Genomic DNA, 18,712 nt, shown 5'->3' with positions numbered 1-18,712 from the left:
TCACACGTAACATCGACGTCTCTGTGTTCCTATTTAATAACATTATACAATTATGTACGTACGAATGTATAAAATTCTGTTTTTGTTTTTTCATTCTTTTCTTTACGACTAATATGGGAATGTACGATCCGTTGCTCGCTGCTAGTGTCTCCGCGACACTATTTTTCATTTTTTTTTTTTTTCATCTTCCTCGTTAGATCATCGAAATATCGTTACGATTTCCTTATATAAATACGACAGTGCAAAAAACTCGTCGAGGACGAGTTCATCGACGTCGGACGAACGCAACAGTGTTCATATCCGGGCGCTAAAATGGCGGCCAATTGTCGAGATTCGTCTTCGATGAACCGGAAGTAACGCCAACGCTACGTTTCGAATCAACGAACGGAAAAACAGACGTTTGCTTGATCGTTCGTTCGACGTCGACGAACCCCATCGTTTTTTTAATTGTCTTTTCTAATGATACTCTTTGCTTGTAATCGGTTACGTTGCGATCATGACGTATCTCGTTATGGCACACCTAAGCGCCTGTCCCCCCGTTGAACAGCGTTTTAAATCGAGTCGTGTGATCAGACTTCTTTAGGATTCGATGCACTAGCGCCCCCTACAACGATAATCAAAGCCGTCGAAATACACAAAAGCACCCAAAATTGTTCAGATTTTCAAGTAAACTGCTCAAACGAGAAGAACGATTGTTATCGTGTTTGATATCTTTTGAGAAAACGAAAGGGGTTAGGTACATTCCAGTTTGTGCAGTTTGGTGTATCTGATCACGTTTAAATTGAACTACATTCCGCATTAATAGACGAAGAAGTCTTACATACTGATCATTGATCGCTGCTAACGGTATGCTATGATTAAGAAACAATGGCCTCTTTCAACGAAGATCACTTTTGCCGCGTTAAGCGTCACGGACAAAGTCTCTTGTTGCCTTTCGAGCGTTACTATTTTACATACTTATTAAAACAAGTAACTACATCACAGTTCTGATGATTTAGTCGTTTGATTTATCGATGCGTTGTATCAGACTTGGGCGCTTTTATAACCTTTAAACGTTACGTGATTCTTAAAATAGAATTGTTAAATCCCTCTGCGATGAAACGTAATAACCGTGTCTGAGGTAACAGAATAATTTCGCTGATACTGTTCGCAATTTCTCGCTTCCGGTTTTTCAAAATAAATTTGCCCAGCTGTGCGTCGCATTGTCCAATTCGATCCTAGAACACTAACGACGACCGTCAGAACCATCATCCTTGGAAACGCATAAAAATTACATTATTAAAATTTACAATTTTAAATTACAATTCATATCAAATACATTGGAATTAAGGATAACGTAGCAGGTACGAGAAACAAAATGGTGGAAATGACGTATAGACGAAACACGACTGAAAACGCAAATGTTCGTCTATGGGTTTCCTTTCTCTTGAAGATACAGGGTGTTGGGCCACTGGTGGAGTAAATTTTAATGTGGGATGGGATTCTAGAGGCTAAAATGAGAGGAAAATCAAGAATACTAATTTGTCGATCGAGGCTTCGTTAAAAAGTTATTAACAGTTGTGCCTGAACGCAAGTTGCCTATCTAGAGGCGCAACTGTTGATAACTTTTTAACGAGCCAAAAGGTGAGAAATTTTATTTTTGATTTTCGTCTTGTTTTGGCCTCTAGAATCCCCCATTAAAATTTTTCCCAAGGTCGAGGCTTCGTTAAAAAGTTATGAACAGTTGAACTAGAGGTGCCATTGTTAATAACTTTTTAACGAAGCCTCGACCTTGGGAAAAATTTTGTTGGGGGATTCTAGAGACCAAAATGAGACGAAAATCAAGAATATCAATTTCTCGATTGGGGCTTCGTTAAAAAGTTATTAACGTTTAAAGTTACGCCTGTGAAACGGGAACCGCGCGCGCTGCGTGCGCGGAGCTTTAAACGTTAATAACTTCTTAACGAAGCCTCAATCGACAAATTACTATTCTTGATTTTCGTCTTATTTTAGCCTCTAGAATCCCATTCCACATTAAAATTTCCCCCACGATTGACTGAACACCCTGTACATGCATCCATGTGAACACAACAGAAAAGAAGCAATCCTCGAAACGTAACGACGCCTATTGGATAATCTCGAAAGTATCGATAGTCGATCCTCGTTATAAATTCCACGTAGCTTACAATCTTATAATCTTATGTACAACGTTCGCTTTTTACGAAATCTGAAAAAGTGTTTAAGTATTGTTCTTAGCGTTTAACGATTCATGGTTTACCTTACGAATTAAAACCATATCGATATTCATACAATTCCCTCGACGTCCCCCAAACAGTGGTGCGCGCGATTTTTAAAAAAATTGCGATTACAGATTAACTTTCTCTTATTTTTTCCCCCCATTTTTCTTTTTTTCATTCAGACGGAATGGATATATTATGCATTGTGTATCACTGACGGGCTTCAAAGGCCCTGTTATGTCAAACTGAGTATTTTTTTTTTTTTGAATACTGATGAATGTAAAAAACAATCGACCGATCCGACAAGCCTAGTTTTACTCGTAGAAACACTTCGAACATTATTATTTTTTTTTTTTTTTTGGTTTTTTCTTTTTGATATTGTTGCTATATAAAATGCGCATGAATCGGAGAAATTTCGTACGGAATATACTTTTTTTTCGTGATAGTACCTTTTCGACGCGTTTTGGAATACGAGTATTCTTTTACAAAATTGCGCAATCTCCTTTCACTCTCTCGCGCATTTACACGCACACATCGCACACGGCAAAACAGTTTCTTACGTATGGAGAACCTAAGAACGGAACGAACAATAACGGAAAGTCGGGGAAAAAAGCAACATCGAGCCCACTACGGATTATTCGCTATTATCAAATACCGAGTCTTACGTCTAAATATATGTTAATAAATACATCGCTCTGAATACACCCAACATGATACATGCATACTGTTATGACACATGGATTGACTTCTTATTACTCGCGTTATTATCGGGCTTGCGTACAGCCAAGATTAGGACCATCGAATCTATCACTCCCGCCAGTCATATTCGCGATGGAACGAGTACGTGAAACTTAAATTAATTTGTTCGAGCATTTTTTTTCCGCGCAGCAAGAGAATTATCCTAATCGTAGAGAAACGCGCCACGACGAAATCATAGCGCGAAACTATAGCAAAAAAAAACCAATCGTTATTTCGTGACCGTAAGAATCGAACGTTAATTGCGGAAGCGAACAATTTGCTCCCCCCGTTCCTCGTACGTAGTTCCAACTGTATGATCAAACGTTATGTAGTCTTTCACTACACCATTACGATAGCTTCCTCACCGCAGAACAGGAAAGGATACTGATCGATCATCGTCTGAACAACGTCTTCCAAATACGGCCTCATTGCTTCGAATCTGCCAAGGTCGTTAAACTCTATAGGTAATAATGTAGGCCACCAGCAAATCGCCAGATTTTTACTGTCCATACTGTTCAATTTGCAGTTCTCAGCCACTCTGAAATATTTATAAAAAGATCAGAACTCTGGTTTTAATTTATTAAAAATAATATAACTTACTTTACAAAATGATGAAATATGAATTTTAGTACATCAAAGTTCACTGGATTCAGCTTATTGAGCATCAAACGTAGAGCAAATAACCTGCAGCTCGGATCTGCAATAAATCCGCAATTTGTCTTGTGATTTAATCATTTTTTCAATCAGATTTAAGAAGTAATATTTACCGTCCATGTTCATACACGTAGCGGACATTGGTTTGTTGATACCACGGGCGCCTAACCAAAACAATAACATTAATAAACCATATTTTCAACAGAGCCACTATATAAAAACTTTACATCTTACCAGAGATCTCTTCCAGTTTGTTCATGCGTTCTTTATCGATTAATGGCGGCAACCTTTTTGAAAAGAAGTCCTTCAAAGCTGTTGCAACCGCGTTCACGGGTATGTCCAGCGAATGTATATCCACATTTCCGTCTAGAGATATGAGGAAATCATGAATCAATTGCACAGATGGATTATTGGATAAGCTTACCTTCCTCGAATTTTTGAAATAGAAGTTCAACGTGAGCTCTATTCCCAGGAACCCTGTATATCCCCTCAGAATCTAACCCTTCGTCCTCGATAAAATGCACGCATTTTTCGAGGAACAAAGGTATACGATTTGTTTCGCTCTGTGCAAAGTCCTCGATCAGAGGCTGCTGCTGCCCTTGACTCAACGTTCCGCCAGTCCCTTTAGTCTGTTTTATTTTCTCCTGCTTCTTCTTCTCCCGCTCCTTCTCCTTCTCCGCGTGTTTCTTGAGCTTCTCCTCTTTCTGACGGCGTTTCTCCAACTTCTCATCCTCCTTCGCCTTCTGTTTGTCCTTCTTCCTGTTCAACTTGTCGCCATCTTTGACTTTGTTCAGGATACCAAACTGGAAACAACAATTTTTAATATAATTTCTTTCTATAGTTGGCTCTTTCACATATCCCCGTTTTACTTACGCTTGGAGAGTTAATTTCTCGCGGTGATGATACATCTAGGCTTGACTCATCATCTGGAATATTTCCAAAATGTTTAATAATTTTGCTACATTGAATCAATGATATCGAATGTTTTACTTACAGGAAGCGCTGAACATATCTTGAGTCACGTGTTTTATGTTGAACGAATGTTGCAACGTTGCAGGTAAATGTTGCTGCGGCGAGGAATTTACATATTTTTTTCGTAGATTAACTGCCAGATGCTTATATTGTTTTGACTTCAACCTCGAAGGGTGCTCCATTTCGCTGGACTCCGAACTATCTGGCGATTCGCTAGAGACTGGATGAAAGGGTAACGTGCAAGCGTTATGGTACACAGGGTGTTCGGCCAACCCTGAGAAAAATTCACATGAGCGATTCTAGAGGCCAAAATAAGACGAAAATCAAGAATAGTAATTTGTCGATTGAGGCTTCGTTAAGAAGTTATTAACAGTTGCGTCTGTAGATAGGTAACCTGCGTTTTCTAACCCAGACGAGCGCTTGTGAGAGCGCGAGCCCTCTGGTGGCGAGCATGGGAGGCGACGCCACAAATAATTAATGCCTCGATTGGAAAAATAATATGAATAATAAATATATTTCTGTGGAGTTTCATGACTCTTCAGAGAAGGGTGACAATTAAAATGTAAAAAGTACCAAGTTCCAAATAAAAATTTCAAATAATAATAAATTGCACTTTAATTTCAATTTTGTCCACGATCACCTAGAGGACAATATTGAAATGTTAGAAAATAAATAGTCACGTCAATTATTTTGTGGCGTTAGTGTTGATGGGTAGGATCTAGGGAAATTTGTAGGAGGACAGAAAAGGAAAGTCGTTCGAGGAAAAATTTTAATGGAAGATTCTACAGGCCAAAATGAGACGAAAATCAAGAATACCAATTTCTCGATGGAGGCTTCGTTAAAAAGTTATTAACGTTTAAAGTTACGCCTGTGAAACGGGAACCGCGCGCGCTGCGTGCGCGGAGCTTTAAACGTTAATAACTTCTTAACAGAGCCTCAATCGACAAATTAGTATTCTTGATTTTCCTCTTATTTTAGCCCCTAGAATCGCTCATGATAATTTTTTTCCAGGGTTGGCCGAACACCCTGTCTGTATACCTATAGCTAAATACACTAAAAGTATTTTACGTTTGATTATTATACCTCCTCTTTCCACGGGATCCCCTCGCCAATTTTTATCTTCCTTAATATTGTAATTCAGGCTAACAATACCGTCTCCGCTCCCCATACTAACCAAAGATGGAACTTTGGGCGCAGCGACTGGTATTGCGGTGCGTTTTTTACGTATTCTTTTATGCGTCGCTGGTTTCTTATTCGCTTTAATTAGGACATCGGCCATCCTTTGTCTCTCCAAAGAACTACCCCCTGAATCAGAATCGCTGTACGCTGTAAAACAGAAATACACAACTAGTACCCGTATACGCGCAAATTTTGAGGATTTTCTTTTTTTTTTATCTAATCCTTACAGGGTTGACCCTTCTCGCGTCTATGGCGTAGCTTAGGCTTATTGTTTCCAATCGAATCTTGGACTCTGGCGTACGTGTAATCGCCATCGTAAGACGGGCATAGGCTTGACACAACGTCCTTGACTTGGGCGTATTCGGAGCCCAAATCTACCGATTCGGGTGTAGCGAGAGGAGCGTGACCCAGTGTCATTTTAGGACCGTGTTCATCTTTTTCACCTATCGTCATTCTAGCTATGGCGTCCGTCACGTTCGAGAAGTCCTTCAAGTTGATCTTCCCAGGTTGCTTCAGAGTCTGGCTGCTCCCTTTTGGCCGCGGTTTCGCTTGGGAAATGTGCCGTCTACCCGTAGTGAATGCTCTGTGAGAGTAACTGTTAGTCACTGCATCCTGATGCACAAACGTATCCTTCATCCAGCCTATCGCTGAAAGATGAAAAAACAAATCAAATCGCAAATAAGTGCCGAGACATTACCAACATTATCGACGCAAAACTAACCAGATAATTTGTTAGCGATATCCCCGGGTTTTAACAACTCTCTCTCCGGTTCTTCTCTGTAAAAATCTACTTGACTATAAATATCACTGTCGTCGCTAGGTGTGGCTCTATTGTCGGCAAATTGTTCGTTCAAACCTGTGTCTCCGAGATCGCCATCGGGAGTTAGCTGCTCGTACGATTCAGAGCCGCTTCTGAAAGTTACAGACATACTGCTTCACGTTAGACATTTTAATCGCATGGAGACTCGGACGTTACGAAGGCTACTAACAGATTACTTACCCGTCATCTGGCGTTTGAAGATGGTAACTTTCGTGTCGCGGTGGTGGCATAGGATGCAACGCAGAGTATTCCAAAGTCCCCTCGCCGCTATCATTTAAATTGCCCGGTTCCTCCATGTGGAACGCTTGCTCGATTTCGGGCTTCTTCTCCCAGACTTCCTTAAAAAACGGTGTGTAAAATGCCGCTGTAAAAACAAAAGAAAAAAACATTGTAATGTTGGCTATAATAAAGAGACTAGTTTTTATATGAGATTTAAACAAAGAATTATACTTTTTTGTTGACAACTGGATGCAGACGTCATAAAATGTGCTTGTAACCTATCTGCCGTTGCGTTCCCTTCCGTGATGAGTAAATGACTCAAATCGTTACTGAAGAATGCGGTAGCGCCTCCAGTATCAGTCACAGCCATTATTTGTATTGGTAAATTTGGTATATTCATGGAGAATGCACTGAAATCAAGTATTTTGTAAATAAAAGATTTTTCTACAAAATTCTGAATATAGTCGTGACTATAGTAGTGAATATAGACTGTGTTAGACGTACTTTAGAGTCGCGAGAGATGCTTTCCTCTTCGTCGAGTAGACCAATATAAAACCGTGCACCAATTCGTCTCTGAACGCATTTGCACCATGGAAACTTGAAATTATAACCTCGACCCTTTGCTTCGATTCCCCTAAAAATGTTTCCAAAACGATCGACCGATCACCGCTGAGAAAACAACACTGGTGATTGAGTAGTGGGCCAAGTACGTTTTCCACGGAATAGGGATCCCCGCAAAACATACACATTATTATTCTAAAAAAGTAAAAAGGATGTTAACGTCGCTTATTTTCATTTATTATACACTAGTTTCAAGACGTTTCACCTAATATCAGGTTCTAAACATTGAATGACACTTTGGTAAATATTCAGAAAACCGGCTCTGTGGTTTATGGATTGTATAAGTTGTTGCAGCGCATCTTTCACGAGCGGTGTAGGAAACCTTCTGTCTTGCTCCAAATCTTCTACGCAAACATCGATAAATGGGCATTGCAAACTGTTGTAAAAGAGATTATTATTAAATATTTCCTCCGGTGTGCGCGAAAAATGTTTGATCTGTAAATGGGTACCTTTCTGCGAGATTCTGGCCCTCTTCCCTAAGTCTTATTGCTTCCATTTTGTCAATGGTGGATTCCGGTACAAACATAATAACAATAGGCAATCCTTGAAATGGTAACCTGTCCTCTTGCTCCAGATTGGACAATAATGTCTTCTCCAAAGAGGAACGGATATATTCGAACGAAATCTCGTTTGAATAAATGCAAAACGATCCTATAAATTCGAGTAATAATCGATAGTAAAATAATCGATCGTAAAATAATCGATAGTAAAAAAAATCGAACGTAAAATAATCGATAGTAAAATAATCGATCGGAAGAAGCCTATTGCCACATACCGTGGGGCATAAAGTCGGAAGTAGTGAATGAATTATGCGGTAACCCAACATCCCCGTCGATAATTCGATATCCAAGCGTATACAATTGACAATCGATTTCGACTTCGTCATCCTCAGTCTGAGCTCTTATTTCACGAGCAAATTCCTCGCCGAGTCCGTTGCTTCCGAGTATGACTAAGTTTAATTGATTGTTATCGGATGTCAATTGCCACTGACTGCTGTGATTCCAAGAGGAAGGCCTGAACGATGATAATACGATTAAATTAAATAAACATTCTTTTTATTGCTTCGTGAACTCACCTGTGAGCTTTCGTTCCAAGTATCCGTTCGATAAGAGCGTCCATACAATTTGGATAAGCTGGACAGTGCTCCCTTATGGGACGATGTACAAAACCCAAATGTTGAAAAAGCATTAATTTTCTATCTTGATCCAACCTATCTAAAGCTTTATACCTGTACATTATAACGGATCGTTAAATATCTCTTAAAACGATAGAGAGAAAGCAAATTCAATAACGTACCTAAAATCATCCACTAACGCATCTGTTATTTCTTTGATGTCATCTTGCGTTATAGTTCCGGATGGAGCTATACTTTTGAAGTGATAAAATAAATCGGCATGTTCTAGTAATAGTTCCTAATGTAGAAAAATGAAATTGTTAAAAACAAAGCAAAAAGTGTTAAAGCATTGTTTCATTTATAGATGCATATTTTCTTACTTGGAAATTATGTTTCGCTTTCTCAATGATTTCTTTTTGGTGTTGATCATATATTTCTTGACAATCATGGTGAGAAAGAGCTTCGAAGCATTCCCTGCCCATGAAAAGTACTCTGACCTCGGTCAAGTGTTTTCCTGGCGTAACGTATCCAGTTTCCTCCAACAGTTGCTTAAACTGTTTTTTCCATCTAAAGAATGTGAATTATGTATAAATATTTATTGTTAAATACGTAAAATCTAAATTTCTATCTCGTTTTAAATGTTTGTAAAATAGAGAAACATGAACAAATGAGTGTCGAAAACAAAAAATACTGCAAAAATGTTAGTAAAGCTATTAATGTATTGTTTTAAAGAAAATATTTTCTAGAGTAAATTATGAAGCAGTAAAACGCACAATTTACCTTTTGGGAAGTCTGCACAAAGAAACGCCACCCAGAATAAAGCAAAGCATTAGTGTATTGCATGTAGGTATTTACAATTTAATGATTGAATATAATATGAATATGAATATGACGAAATTCTTTTGTGCCGGAACACTATGTTAGACCTAAACTACTTACCCGTAAGAAAAAAAAGAACTCATCGGGTTTACAAATGCACAAATTCATTGGGTGACTATTTTGTCTTTTCTAACCTTATACAGGGTGTTTGGTCCATTAAAATTTTTCCCAGGTTTGACCGAACACCCTGTATAAACATTTTACTTAACAAACTCTGATAAATTATAATACTTACTCTAATCGTCGTTGTTCCTGTTGCAATACACTTATATGTTTCTTAAACACATCCTCAGCTTTTGGTGTTTCCAAAACATCGTAAGGAATCTTTGTTCCGTTGTTTTCATCAAAATCACAATCGATCCATGGAATATCTTCGGGACATTCATAGAAATATTGGTGAAAATCGGGATGCTCTTTTATGTACTGCTGTATCGCTGACCATTCTCTATAAAAATTTAACATAACAGTTATGACATTGTATTGAAAAATAAATTTTCACTTAATCTGAAAACGTACTCGTTGATTAGGTTTGTCACGTCGGGACATATTTCGTGAAGAATGTCAGGCAACATATCCAAGTATCCCTGTATTTTCTTCGCCACTTGCTCGTCCTTTAATTTTATAATGTGTCTCCTGAACAATCTTTGGGTCGCATCGATACCGAATAACTCCACGAACGTTGTAAATTCTTTGTGCTGCGCCAGTTTTTTTGACGCTTGGGACCACAATGCACGATAATCAGTTATGTGTATTCGAATCAATCTTTGCAGAGATTCCGTAGACGCGTCGAGAAGTTCTTTCCTGGCCCTTGCCGCCTCCGCGAATGGTGTTACTTTACTACGTGTTTTGGTTTTATCAATTAATTGAGCCACAATTATAAACGCCAAATCGATATTGATGTTTTCGTGCGCGGACGTTTCAACTATTAGAATGGAACTTTTATACTCTTTACGTATTATCAGTTTCTCCGCTTCCTTCACATACTGTTCGTTTGCATCATCGTTCTTCGTTGTTACCAGAACTATAGGCTTCTTAGTTTTCATTAGATTGTTCAATATGTTCGCTACTATCTCAACCTGTTTCTCTACGGCTCTATTCGGCACAACGCTTACATCAAATACACACAAAAAACCATCGATATTTAATTTACCATCTTGCAGAACCTTCTGTTCGTACTCTTTCTCTATACCTAATTGATTTTTGCAAATATACATAAGCTTCTCAGCGCTGGTGATTTTAGTGGCTGCGCATCTCTTTGCGTAAGGTTCCATTTTACCACCCTTGAACGGCTGAAATGATGCATCGTCTATGAATTCAGTATGTTCTATCACTTGAAACTGATACTCTGTTCCGTCTTCTGCTGTTTTTATAACTTCGCCCCAATATAGGAAATGATCGTTATTTACCACCCGACCACTAAAATCCGACTGGAAAAAAATAATAATAACAATTAATAAACATACATTTATCCAATGTTATTATCAATTACCTGAGATAACACTGATATATGGTCCACATTATAATCGTCGTTTAAAGAACGCATAAAACGATTACACAAACATGATTTTCCAACCCCGACTTGCCCTTTATCTTTCTCGGTACCGGACAGCCCAACGACGGCAACATTGATAGTTTTCATATTATCACTTTTCCTTGCCATTTTTATAGCTTAGCTCGATTAAATCACTTACACGATTAATAAGTGCGAAAATAAAAATCTTTCTCTCTCGAAATTTTACTCAGGACATTTTCGAATACCGCTATCGATAATTTCACTTGTCCATCGGCCTTTGCGATCATTAAAAATTTGTATTTCTTCCTTTGGTCATTGCATCGAATCTAGAAATTTGTACAAATACCGACATCGTCCCCCTTCTGAACATTTTTAACAATGCTTTTATTCCGTCTTTTCTTTTCCTTCGCGGCGTTTCGATATCATGCTTCAAAATGTCAGCATATAAATTCGCATATAAATATTCGTAGGCAAATAACATTCGCCGAAAACTTTGCTTGAGCTTCGTTAATCTAGAGTTATTATCGTGGCGTTACGAACGACAAATTAATATCAATAGGTCTTAATAGCCCAGATTTTATTTTAGGATCTTTAACCTTTGTAATTTTTAGTAAGCATAGTATACATAGTTTAGCACAGCTGTGAGCAATGGTTCTTTGGAATGGCACTGCGTATCTGTAAAAATAATATCCGTAAATAAAGAACGAAACTATATTAACGAGAGTCAAATTTAAATTGAACCTTGATTACACTAGTCATTGGGTATAGCTTGCGTCGATAACATGTCTAAAACCATGTTCACGTATTTAATATACAAATTGCACACTGCATTAAACGTAGATAAGGCATCAAGCAAATAATTCGATAGGCAACGATGCTTATTGCTAAATTTATTTTACAGATTTACAGGTTATGAATTTAACATGCTAAAGGACATCAAGAATTCCTCGAAGCAAATTTTCTATTAACCCTCGCGTAACTACCGTGTTTCTTTTATAGCGATCGTAATAGCAACGTGAAAATAAGTTTGTAAGCTGTTGCAACGATATTCCTTCTTGCTGGATAAAAAAAATAATATATACGTATATATTTTCCAGAACTGCAAAGCATTTATTTCGCGACGCCGATAATTTCTACCATCGAACTCCTCCACGGTTTTATTCGTTACTGATATAACCGGCGTAATGTCATCGACAGAATCGTCGCGAGATTCACGAGACAGAAATTCGTATGACAGAAACACAAATTATTCGATATACAAATGACAGCTACGAGTAGATCAATATGCATTGTACACACAACCGCGGTCAATTTTGACATCGACGATAGTGTCCCAGTCCTCGATAGGAATGTTCAACAAGGCACCACGTATCGCACGAACGTGCACAGGGAACACGTACAATCGAATCGAGGAGAATCACGAAACTGATCACAAAATGTCCAGCCGACAGTATCGAAAGGCTATGCTACCTGTTCGGATTTTTGTTCGACGAGCGAACTTAGTACACCAACCGGCCGTCCCGTGAAATTTTTTCCTTCGGGAACTCGATCGATCTTTCGTCGCTGCACAACCGCGCGTTATTTCTCGATTATTATTATTTTCACGCACACGACGCGCCAAAAGAATGCCCGAAACTCGCCCCGGCGAACGTTTAACTCCAGATGTGTGTAAATAACTTCACGTGAAACATCGAGTATTGCCCCATAAAGGAGCCATCTTGGTGGGTGGGCACAAGGCGATTAATGTTTTCGGTATAGATAGTACGCGTCGAACAAGAACAAGGCCGTACCAAGCATGCTCTTACTATTTATTCATACAGAGTGTTCCGAAAATATTCGACGAAATTTTGCCGGTCTATCGACGAGAAAATGTATTAAATGATTCTTTGCAAACTATGGATGCAAACATTTTGTATACGAGCTATCGATATCGAAACATTCGTGGCACTCTAATGATCCCGACAATTAAGTTAATTTAAGATTATTCTATATGTGATAGTACAAATAACTATTAGAACTGAATGCTTAATAGCGATGAAAAGACGATTCCTGCCCCCCCTTTCCTCGAGAGGACCAAAGAGAATCTATGATACTTTTTATCGATGTCATTGATATTTATTACTGCCAATTAATTATTTATGAACAGTATCGACGAAAAAGCAACCGACTACGTGCACCAACGTTACGCTCCTGCGAGTGCATAAAAACACCACCTGTGCCAAAATGAGCTAACTATTCCAACTTGGAATTGCTTGGAATCAAAAATGGCTGACAGCGGGGATGCCGTCAACAGTACATCGTCAGGAAAAGCGGCCAGAAATACTGTCATCGATGGACCTGTCACCGATCCAGCATCGAATACCAAGGTAAACCGAAGAACACTGCTATTTAACATTTTAGCAGTTAGATCTTCCTCAACTTGGATCGTCTGCGCGCGAGATCTTGACAGTCTAGTGACACGGCTATCATACTCGTAGCTGTGTTCGTTTTTTTTTGTTTTTTTTTCTCGGGCTAATCTCGGTCACTTCCAAACACAATAAAATTCTTTTTCGATTCGTACCTTCGGCTCGTTCGAGGGTGAACACTCGGGACAAAAAGTTAAGTTCCTATAGTTCTTTTTTTTTATTTCTCGTTTTTTTTATTTCACCATCTTTTATTTTCGTTTATCTATCTTCCTTTTTGTACCTGTGTTTCATTTTTTAATTGCGTTTCAGCCCAGCCCGTTCGGATCTTGTGACCACGTATTTCTGTTACATAACACTGCACATGGTATTAATTAATGTATGCTCCCGCATACACCTGTTTATTACCAAAACATGATACTTCCTGCTCTCGTTGCTGCTGATTAAAAATTATGAATGGAAATTTATAAATATATCGCGTTTAAAGACGAAATTCCCCCGTTTGTAAGATGTAGCAATTATTTGTATAATAATGCGTACAATTGAAAATTTTTAATTTAAATATGAGGGCTTGTAAACAAGAAAATCATTTACGAACATTGAATACGATGGTCTGTTGGAAATACACATTTGTTAGTAAAATCTATTGTGATTAGCAATTTGCCAGAATTATGCAATATGGAAGTAATGTATGATAATTGGCTTGAAACTGAGAGACAATTCATACTTGTATGAAGAATGTCTTTTGTCACTGTGTTTTAAAAATACTTTGGCCTACATATTCCCAGTTGTTTCTTAGAATTTTGATGATCGATTAAACGTTAAAATTGAGCATGAAAATGTTCCACGGAATCAACAATTTTATACCACTGCCTATATATATATTAAATAATAATCCTTTGTTGTTTAAATTAAGTTAAACTTAAGCTAAAGTAATTTGATTTATATAATTTTGTTGTTGCAATACTTCTACCTCTTTAATTTATATTTCCTATGTACTATAATAAGTTTATCTAGCACATCATTTATATAATCCTTTGAATATTCTATAACGTATTAGCTATACGCAACATACTATACGACTCTAATAATAAAAAAGTTTAAAAGGTGATCTGCATGCTGTTACACACATTGCCTGCTGTCGAGGCGCTTATATTATTTTACATATAGAGCATTATTCTCACAGTAGTCCGTAGGTTCGGTACCAATCACTCATACATCGCTCATTACAAGCCTAAATACACAATATAGGCGTGGCATGATTAGCACTACTGAACCAATGTTTTGAGCGTCATAAACGTAAATGAGGAGTAATTACAAAAAAAATAAAAAGGAGTATACTTTCGCATACATAAAACTTGTATTGAATGTATTTCGAGTTTTATGTACAAGTACTACCTTTGGGAGCTTTGTACCAAACTACGGACTGTATTATAGAAATCTGATGCAATTTGAATTATGAAATGGTGGTTATTGTGATTTCAGAGCCTAGAGGCATCAAATAATGCCTTTCACGGCGCGAGAACAAAATTAGTAAGTAAGAATATATGTGTACAAAACACAAAGTTAAATTTTGTACTCCTTTCCATAGAGTGATCCTTGCAATTCCCTCAGGGCTGCTTTAATTCCCATGACTACGTAAATGTGGTATGTGCCAATGAGTTTATCATCCTTGACTTCCTATCAAGTAACACAGAATAATAACAAGACATGGATCCACTTATCTTACGCCTAACTGTGATATCATGTTGAAGTTATTTGACGCATGATATGGAGCAAAAAATAGAAAATTTATCATTGTCTGTATTAATCTGTGTTCATTCGATCAAATAAAGTAGTTTCATTCACACTCTTCTGTTTGTAGTAAATTTCAATTCATTGCAGCCCTTCTGAAGACGAAGGATATAAATGATACGACAATTAATCTAACGTTTTAAATGTTTAGGATTCCAAGTCTGGCGCTTTGAAGAAGTCCAGCCGCTATCGTAGCCGATCATTGTCAGCCAGCAGTACAGACAGTTACAGTTCTGGTACAAAGTTCATTTTATCATTTTCTAATTAACAATGGTGTTCGTTGGGACTACCTGCACACCCCTCCTAATTGATTGTTGTATTCGTATCCCTACTTAACAAATATTAATACTATTGATAGTTTCAGTTACGACTAAATGTTCAGCATGCACTCGTTAATCACGATTTACTTTCGCCAAACGTATTCGTAAGCTTCTTGCACGTGCACATTGTTGTGGTACTAATCCTATTCGTTTTCTGGCACTTTTGTACTTTAGCTTCTTATACAGGAAGCTCATCGGACGAGGACGATGTCTCGCCGCGCGAGAAGATCCAGAAAACGGAGAAGGGATTCACCGATTTCTGCGTACGGAATATCAAGCAACACGCGTTCGGTCGAAGGGAAATAGAAATAGCAGAACAAGAAATGCCTGGTATAATGGCTCTCCGTAAACGCGCAGCCGACGACAAGGTATACATAGCTATCGATTCTGAGAATAAAAATAAATCTTCATCAACAATGTTAACGCGTACATTGCAAAGTATCGTTTTAAATAGCCGCTGAAAAATGCTAAAATTGTGGGGTGTACTCATATCAATGCTCAAACCGCTGTCCTGATCGAAACACTGGTACATTTGGGCGCACAAGTAAGATGGGCGGCATGTAACATATATTCTACGCAAAACGAAGTGGCCGCTGCCCTTGCTCATGCTAGTTACCCGATATTTGCCTGGCGCGGCGAAACCGAGGAAGACTTTTGGTGGTGTATCGACAAATGTGTCGCGGCTGAGAATTGGCAGCCCAATATGATATTGGACGACGGCGGAGACGCGACACATTTAATGCTCAAAAAATATAACGCCATGTTTAAGATGATTCAGGGTTCGTTGAAGACGTTAACGATGACGTTAATGATATTAATGATAACTATTAATAATAGTTCACTTTTAGGAATAGTTGAGGAGAGTGTAACGGGCGTACATAGATTATACCAATTATCGAAAGCGGGCAAATTATCGGTCCCTGCTATGAATGTGAATGACAGTGTAACGAAGACCAAGTTTGACAATCTTTATAGCTGCCGCGAAAGTATTATCGATAGGTAAATCAAGTCTAAATTGATGGTGGTCGGCCATCGCTGGGAAAAATTGTAATGGGGGATTCTAGAGACCAAAATAAGACGAAAATCAAGAATACTAATTTGTCGATAGAGGCTTCGTTAAAAAGTTATTAACGTTTAAAGCTCCGTGTACGCAGCGCGCGCGGTTCCAGTTTCACGGGCGTAACTTTAAACGTTAATAACTTTTTAACGAAGCCTCGATCTAGAAATTGGTATTCTTGATTTTCGTCTTATTTTGGGCTCTAGAATCCCATACTAAAGTTTTAATTTATTTATCTTTTTACAGTTTAAAAAGATCCACGGATATCATGTTTGGTGGAAAGCAAGTAGTAATCTGTGGCTATGGCGAAGTTGGCAAAGGCTGTTGCCAAGCTCTTAAAGGTCTGGGATGTATTGTTTATATAACAGAGATTGATCCAATTTGTGCTTTGCAAGCCAGGTGAGTAATCCTTGAGAGAATATGTATCGTAATGTTTTGAGTTGTTCGCTAATGCTTTTTTTACAGTATGGATGGCTTTAGAGTAATGAAGCTAAATGAAGTGATCAGAAACGTTGACATTGTTATTACAGCGACCGGCAATAAGAACGTTGTTACACGCGAGCATATGGATAAGATGAAGAACGGGTGCGTGGTGTGCAATATGGGACACAGCAATACGGAGATAGACATTGTACGTTTCAGTTCTGTCCATAGAAAGTTAAATTTTCCTCTAAAATTCGTTTAGCAACCTTCGATCGGACCTTTTAGGGAGAAAAAACTCGTGTTTCTTATATTTCAGAACAAAAAAATAAAAAAAAAAAAAAAAAAAAATGTATTGGTAAGACAATTAAGACTCGTTTAATATGTGCTTAACAGAACAGTTTACGCACGCCCGATTTAACTTGGGAAAAAGTCAGGTCACAAGTGGATCATGTTATCTGGCCAGACGGAAAGCGCATCGTGTTATTAGCGGAAGGTCGTTTAGTCAACTTGTCTTGTTCCAGCATTCCCTCATTTGTTGTATCAATTACAGCCGCTACCCAAGCGTTAGCACTTATTGAACTTTTTAATGCGCCCCCCGGGACGCTACAAAAGCGACGTTTATCTCCTACCGAAAAAGATGGGTAAGTGATACACGATCACTTGTTTTATATTCATTGCTTATCACGTAATATAATCTATAAAATAACTATAGATGAGTACGTTGCATCGTTACATTTGCCAACATTCGATGCACACTTGACGGAATTGACGGACGAGCAAGCAAAATACATGGGACTTAATAAGGCTGGACCTTTTAAGCCTAACTATTACCGGTGTGTATAAAATTTTGTAAATATTTATAATTTAAAATTACTATTTATTATTTCTACGGATTTCTTTTAGCTATTAAAAATGTGGACGGTGTCGCATGGCGAATTATATGGCGATATTGGAAACTTTTACGTTCACGAGTATTAAGGAAGCTGCATCATATCAATAAATTTTTTTCTGTTGATTTCGGTTATCCAGATCAATGGAAACGTTTGATAAAGTTTCCTGTTAACTTTAAACGCAATTCTAAACTATTTTATTGCCATAGACAAGTATTTTCCGTGTGTTCCAACAGAAATGTCGCCTCAGCACTGGTTGCAATAATCAATACTAGGAAGTTATATAAGCGAAACATGTGTATTGGATTAAGTTCCGCGCGTATATAACGGATTAATTTATAATTTGTGCAAGCATAGAATCAGACGTGCAGTTGAGTCCATCAAAACGGAGATGAAGTTTGCCAAATGTCAATTTTTTATGGCGAAAAAGAAAAAGAATGTGGTAACGATAAACACGCGTAAAACATTTTTAATGCCATAGACTATACGCGGTTAGAAATTGTAATTGAGATTATCGCGATCTGTTAGATACTATTTTCAGTAAAATATTAGCTACGAAGAACACCAATTTTTCTGGTACCACTAAAAAAATTTGTACGTGTATATAGAAAATTGAACTTTGCTAAACACTGATCGTACGATCGACCCGAAAGGCATAACATGCATCTCCCGATGAGTTAATGTCTACAACAATTACATCCAAATCGTTGTCCCTCGATTTGTTAATTGAAATGACACTCGTTTAACACCTGTACTTTAGTGTTTCAGTTTCTAAAAGAGTGACAATGTAAACGCCAATTCCACTATGTACATAATTATTTAAAACAGTACAAGAGAACGATTAGTACGGGTAAATATCTTGTCAAATTAATTCTTTTGTAATTGGTCGTACCTCTGTCTC

The 18,712-nt window shown here is 37.9% G+C and overlaps 2 protein-coding genes across 2 annotated transcripts; one reads left to right on the top strand and one right to left on the bottom strand.

Annotated features, from left to right (window-relative positions):
• Window positions 1–1,881: 1,881 nt before the first annotated feature.
• LOC122399988 (rho GTPase-activating protein 190) lies at window positions 1,882–12,643 on the bottom strand. Its single transcript, XM_043401135.1, has 24 exons — window positions 12,396–12,643; window positions 10,902–11,600; window positions 9,929–10,839; window positions 9,648–9,857; window positions 9,314–9,325; window positions 8,914–9,100; window positions 8,716–8,831; window positions 8,495–8,647; window positions 8,195–8,433; window positions 7,869–8,070; window positions 7,625–7,795; window positions 7,303–7,554; window positions 7,030–7,208; window positions 6,760–6,943; window positions 6,481–6,689; window positions 5,987–6,400; window positions 5,664–5,906; window positions 4,599–4,800; window positions 4,482–4,566; window positions 4,033–4,411; window positions 3,843–3,974; window positions 3,722–3,772; window positions 3,555–3,651; window positions 1,882–3,492 (listed from the first exon to the last, which is right to left on the bottom strand). The coding sequence occupies exons 2-24, from the start codon at window positions 11,070–11,072 to the stop codon at window positions 3,294–3,296; spliced, it is 4,998 nt and encodes a 1,665-aa protein (XP_043257070.1). The 5' UTR covers window positions 11,073–11,600; window positions 12,396–12,643; the 3' UTR covers window positions 1,882–3,293.
• A 518-nt stretch (window positions 12,644–13,161) lies between these two features.
• On the top strand, window positions 13,162–18,542 carry LOC122399987 (adenosylhomocysteinase-like 1). The gene is given in 12 exon segments (XM_043401134.1): window positions 13,162–13,291; window positions 14,813–14,860; window positions 15,273–15,357; window positions 15,616–15,809; window positions 15,896–16,220; window positions 16,290–16,440; window positions 16,745–16,897; window positions 16,964–17,129; window positions 17,315–17,512; window positions 17,514–17,562; window positions 17,634–17,754; window positions 17,825–18,542. Coding segments are annotated over 12 exon segments (1,599 nt in total). The 5' UTR covers window positions 13,162–13,189; the 3' UTR covers window positions 17,832–18,542.
• Window positions 18,543–18,712: the final 170 nt, after the last annotated feature.

Source organism: Colletes gigas, unplaced genomic scaffold (assembly GCF_013123115.1).
Source record: "Colletes gigas isolate AHSC1104 unplaced genomic scaffold, ASM1312311v1 Colletes_gigas_Sc00015, whole genome shotgun sequence".
NCBI classification, from domain to species: Eukaryota; Metazoa; Arthropoda; class Insecta; order Hymenoptera; family Colletidae; genus Colletes; species Colletes gigas.
This window is presented reverse-complemented; position numbering and strand designations above follow the sequence as displayed.

Excerpts from the sequence above, each read along its gene's own strand:
- LOC122399988 (XM_043401135.1), bottom strand. The coding sequence starts at position 11,072 with ATGGCAAGGAAAAGTGATAATATGAAAACTATCAATGTTGCCGTCGTT. Across the intron at positions 4,801-5,663 it reads GGATCCCGTGGAAAGAGGAG|TCTCTAGCGAATCGCCAGAT; the intron begins GTATAATAATCA and ends CCTTTCATCCAG. Across the intron at positions 4,567-4,598 it reads ATGTTCAGCGCTTCCTGTAA|CAAAATTATTAAACATTTTG; the intron begins GTAAAACATTCG and ends GATTCAATGTAG.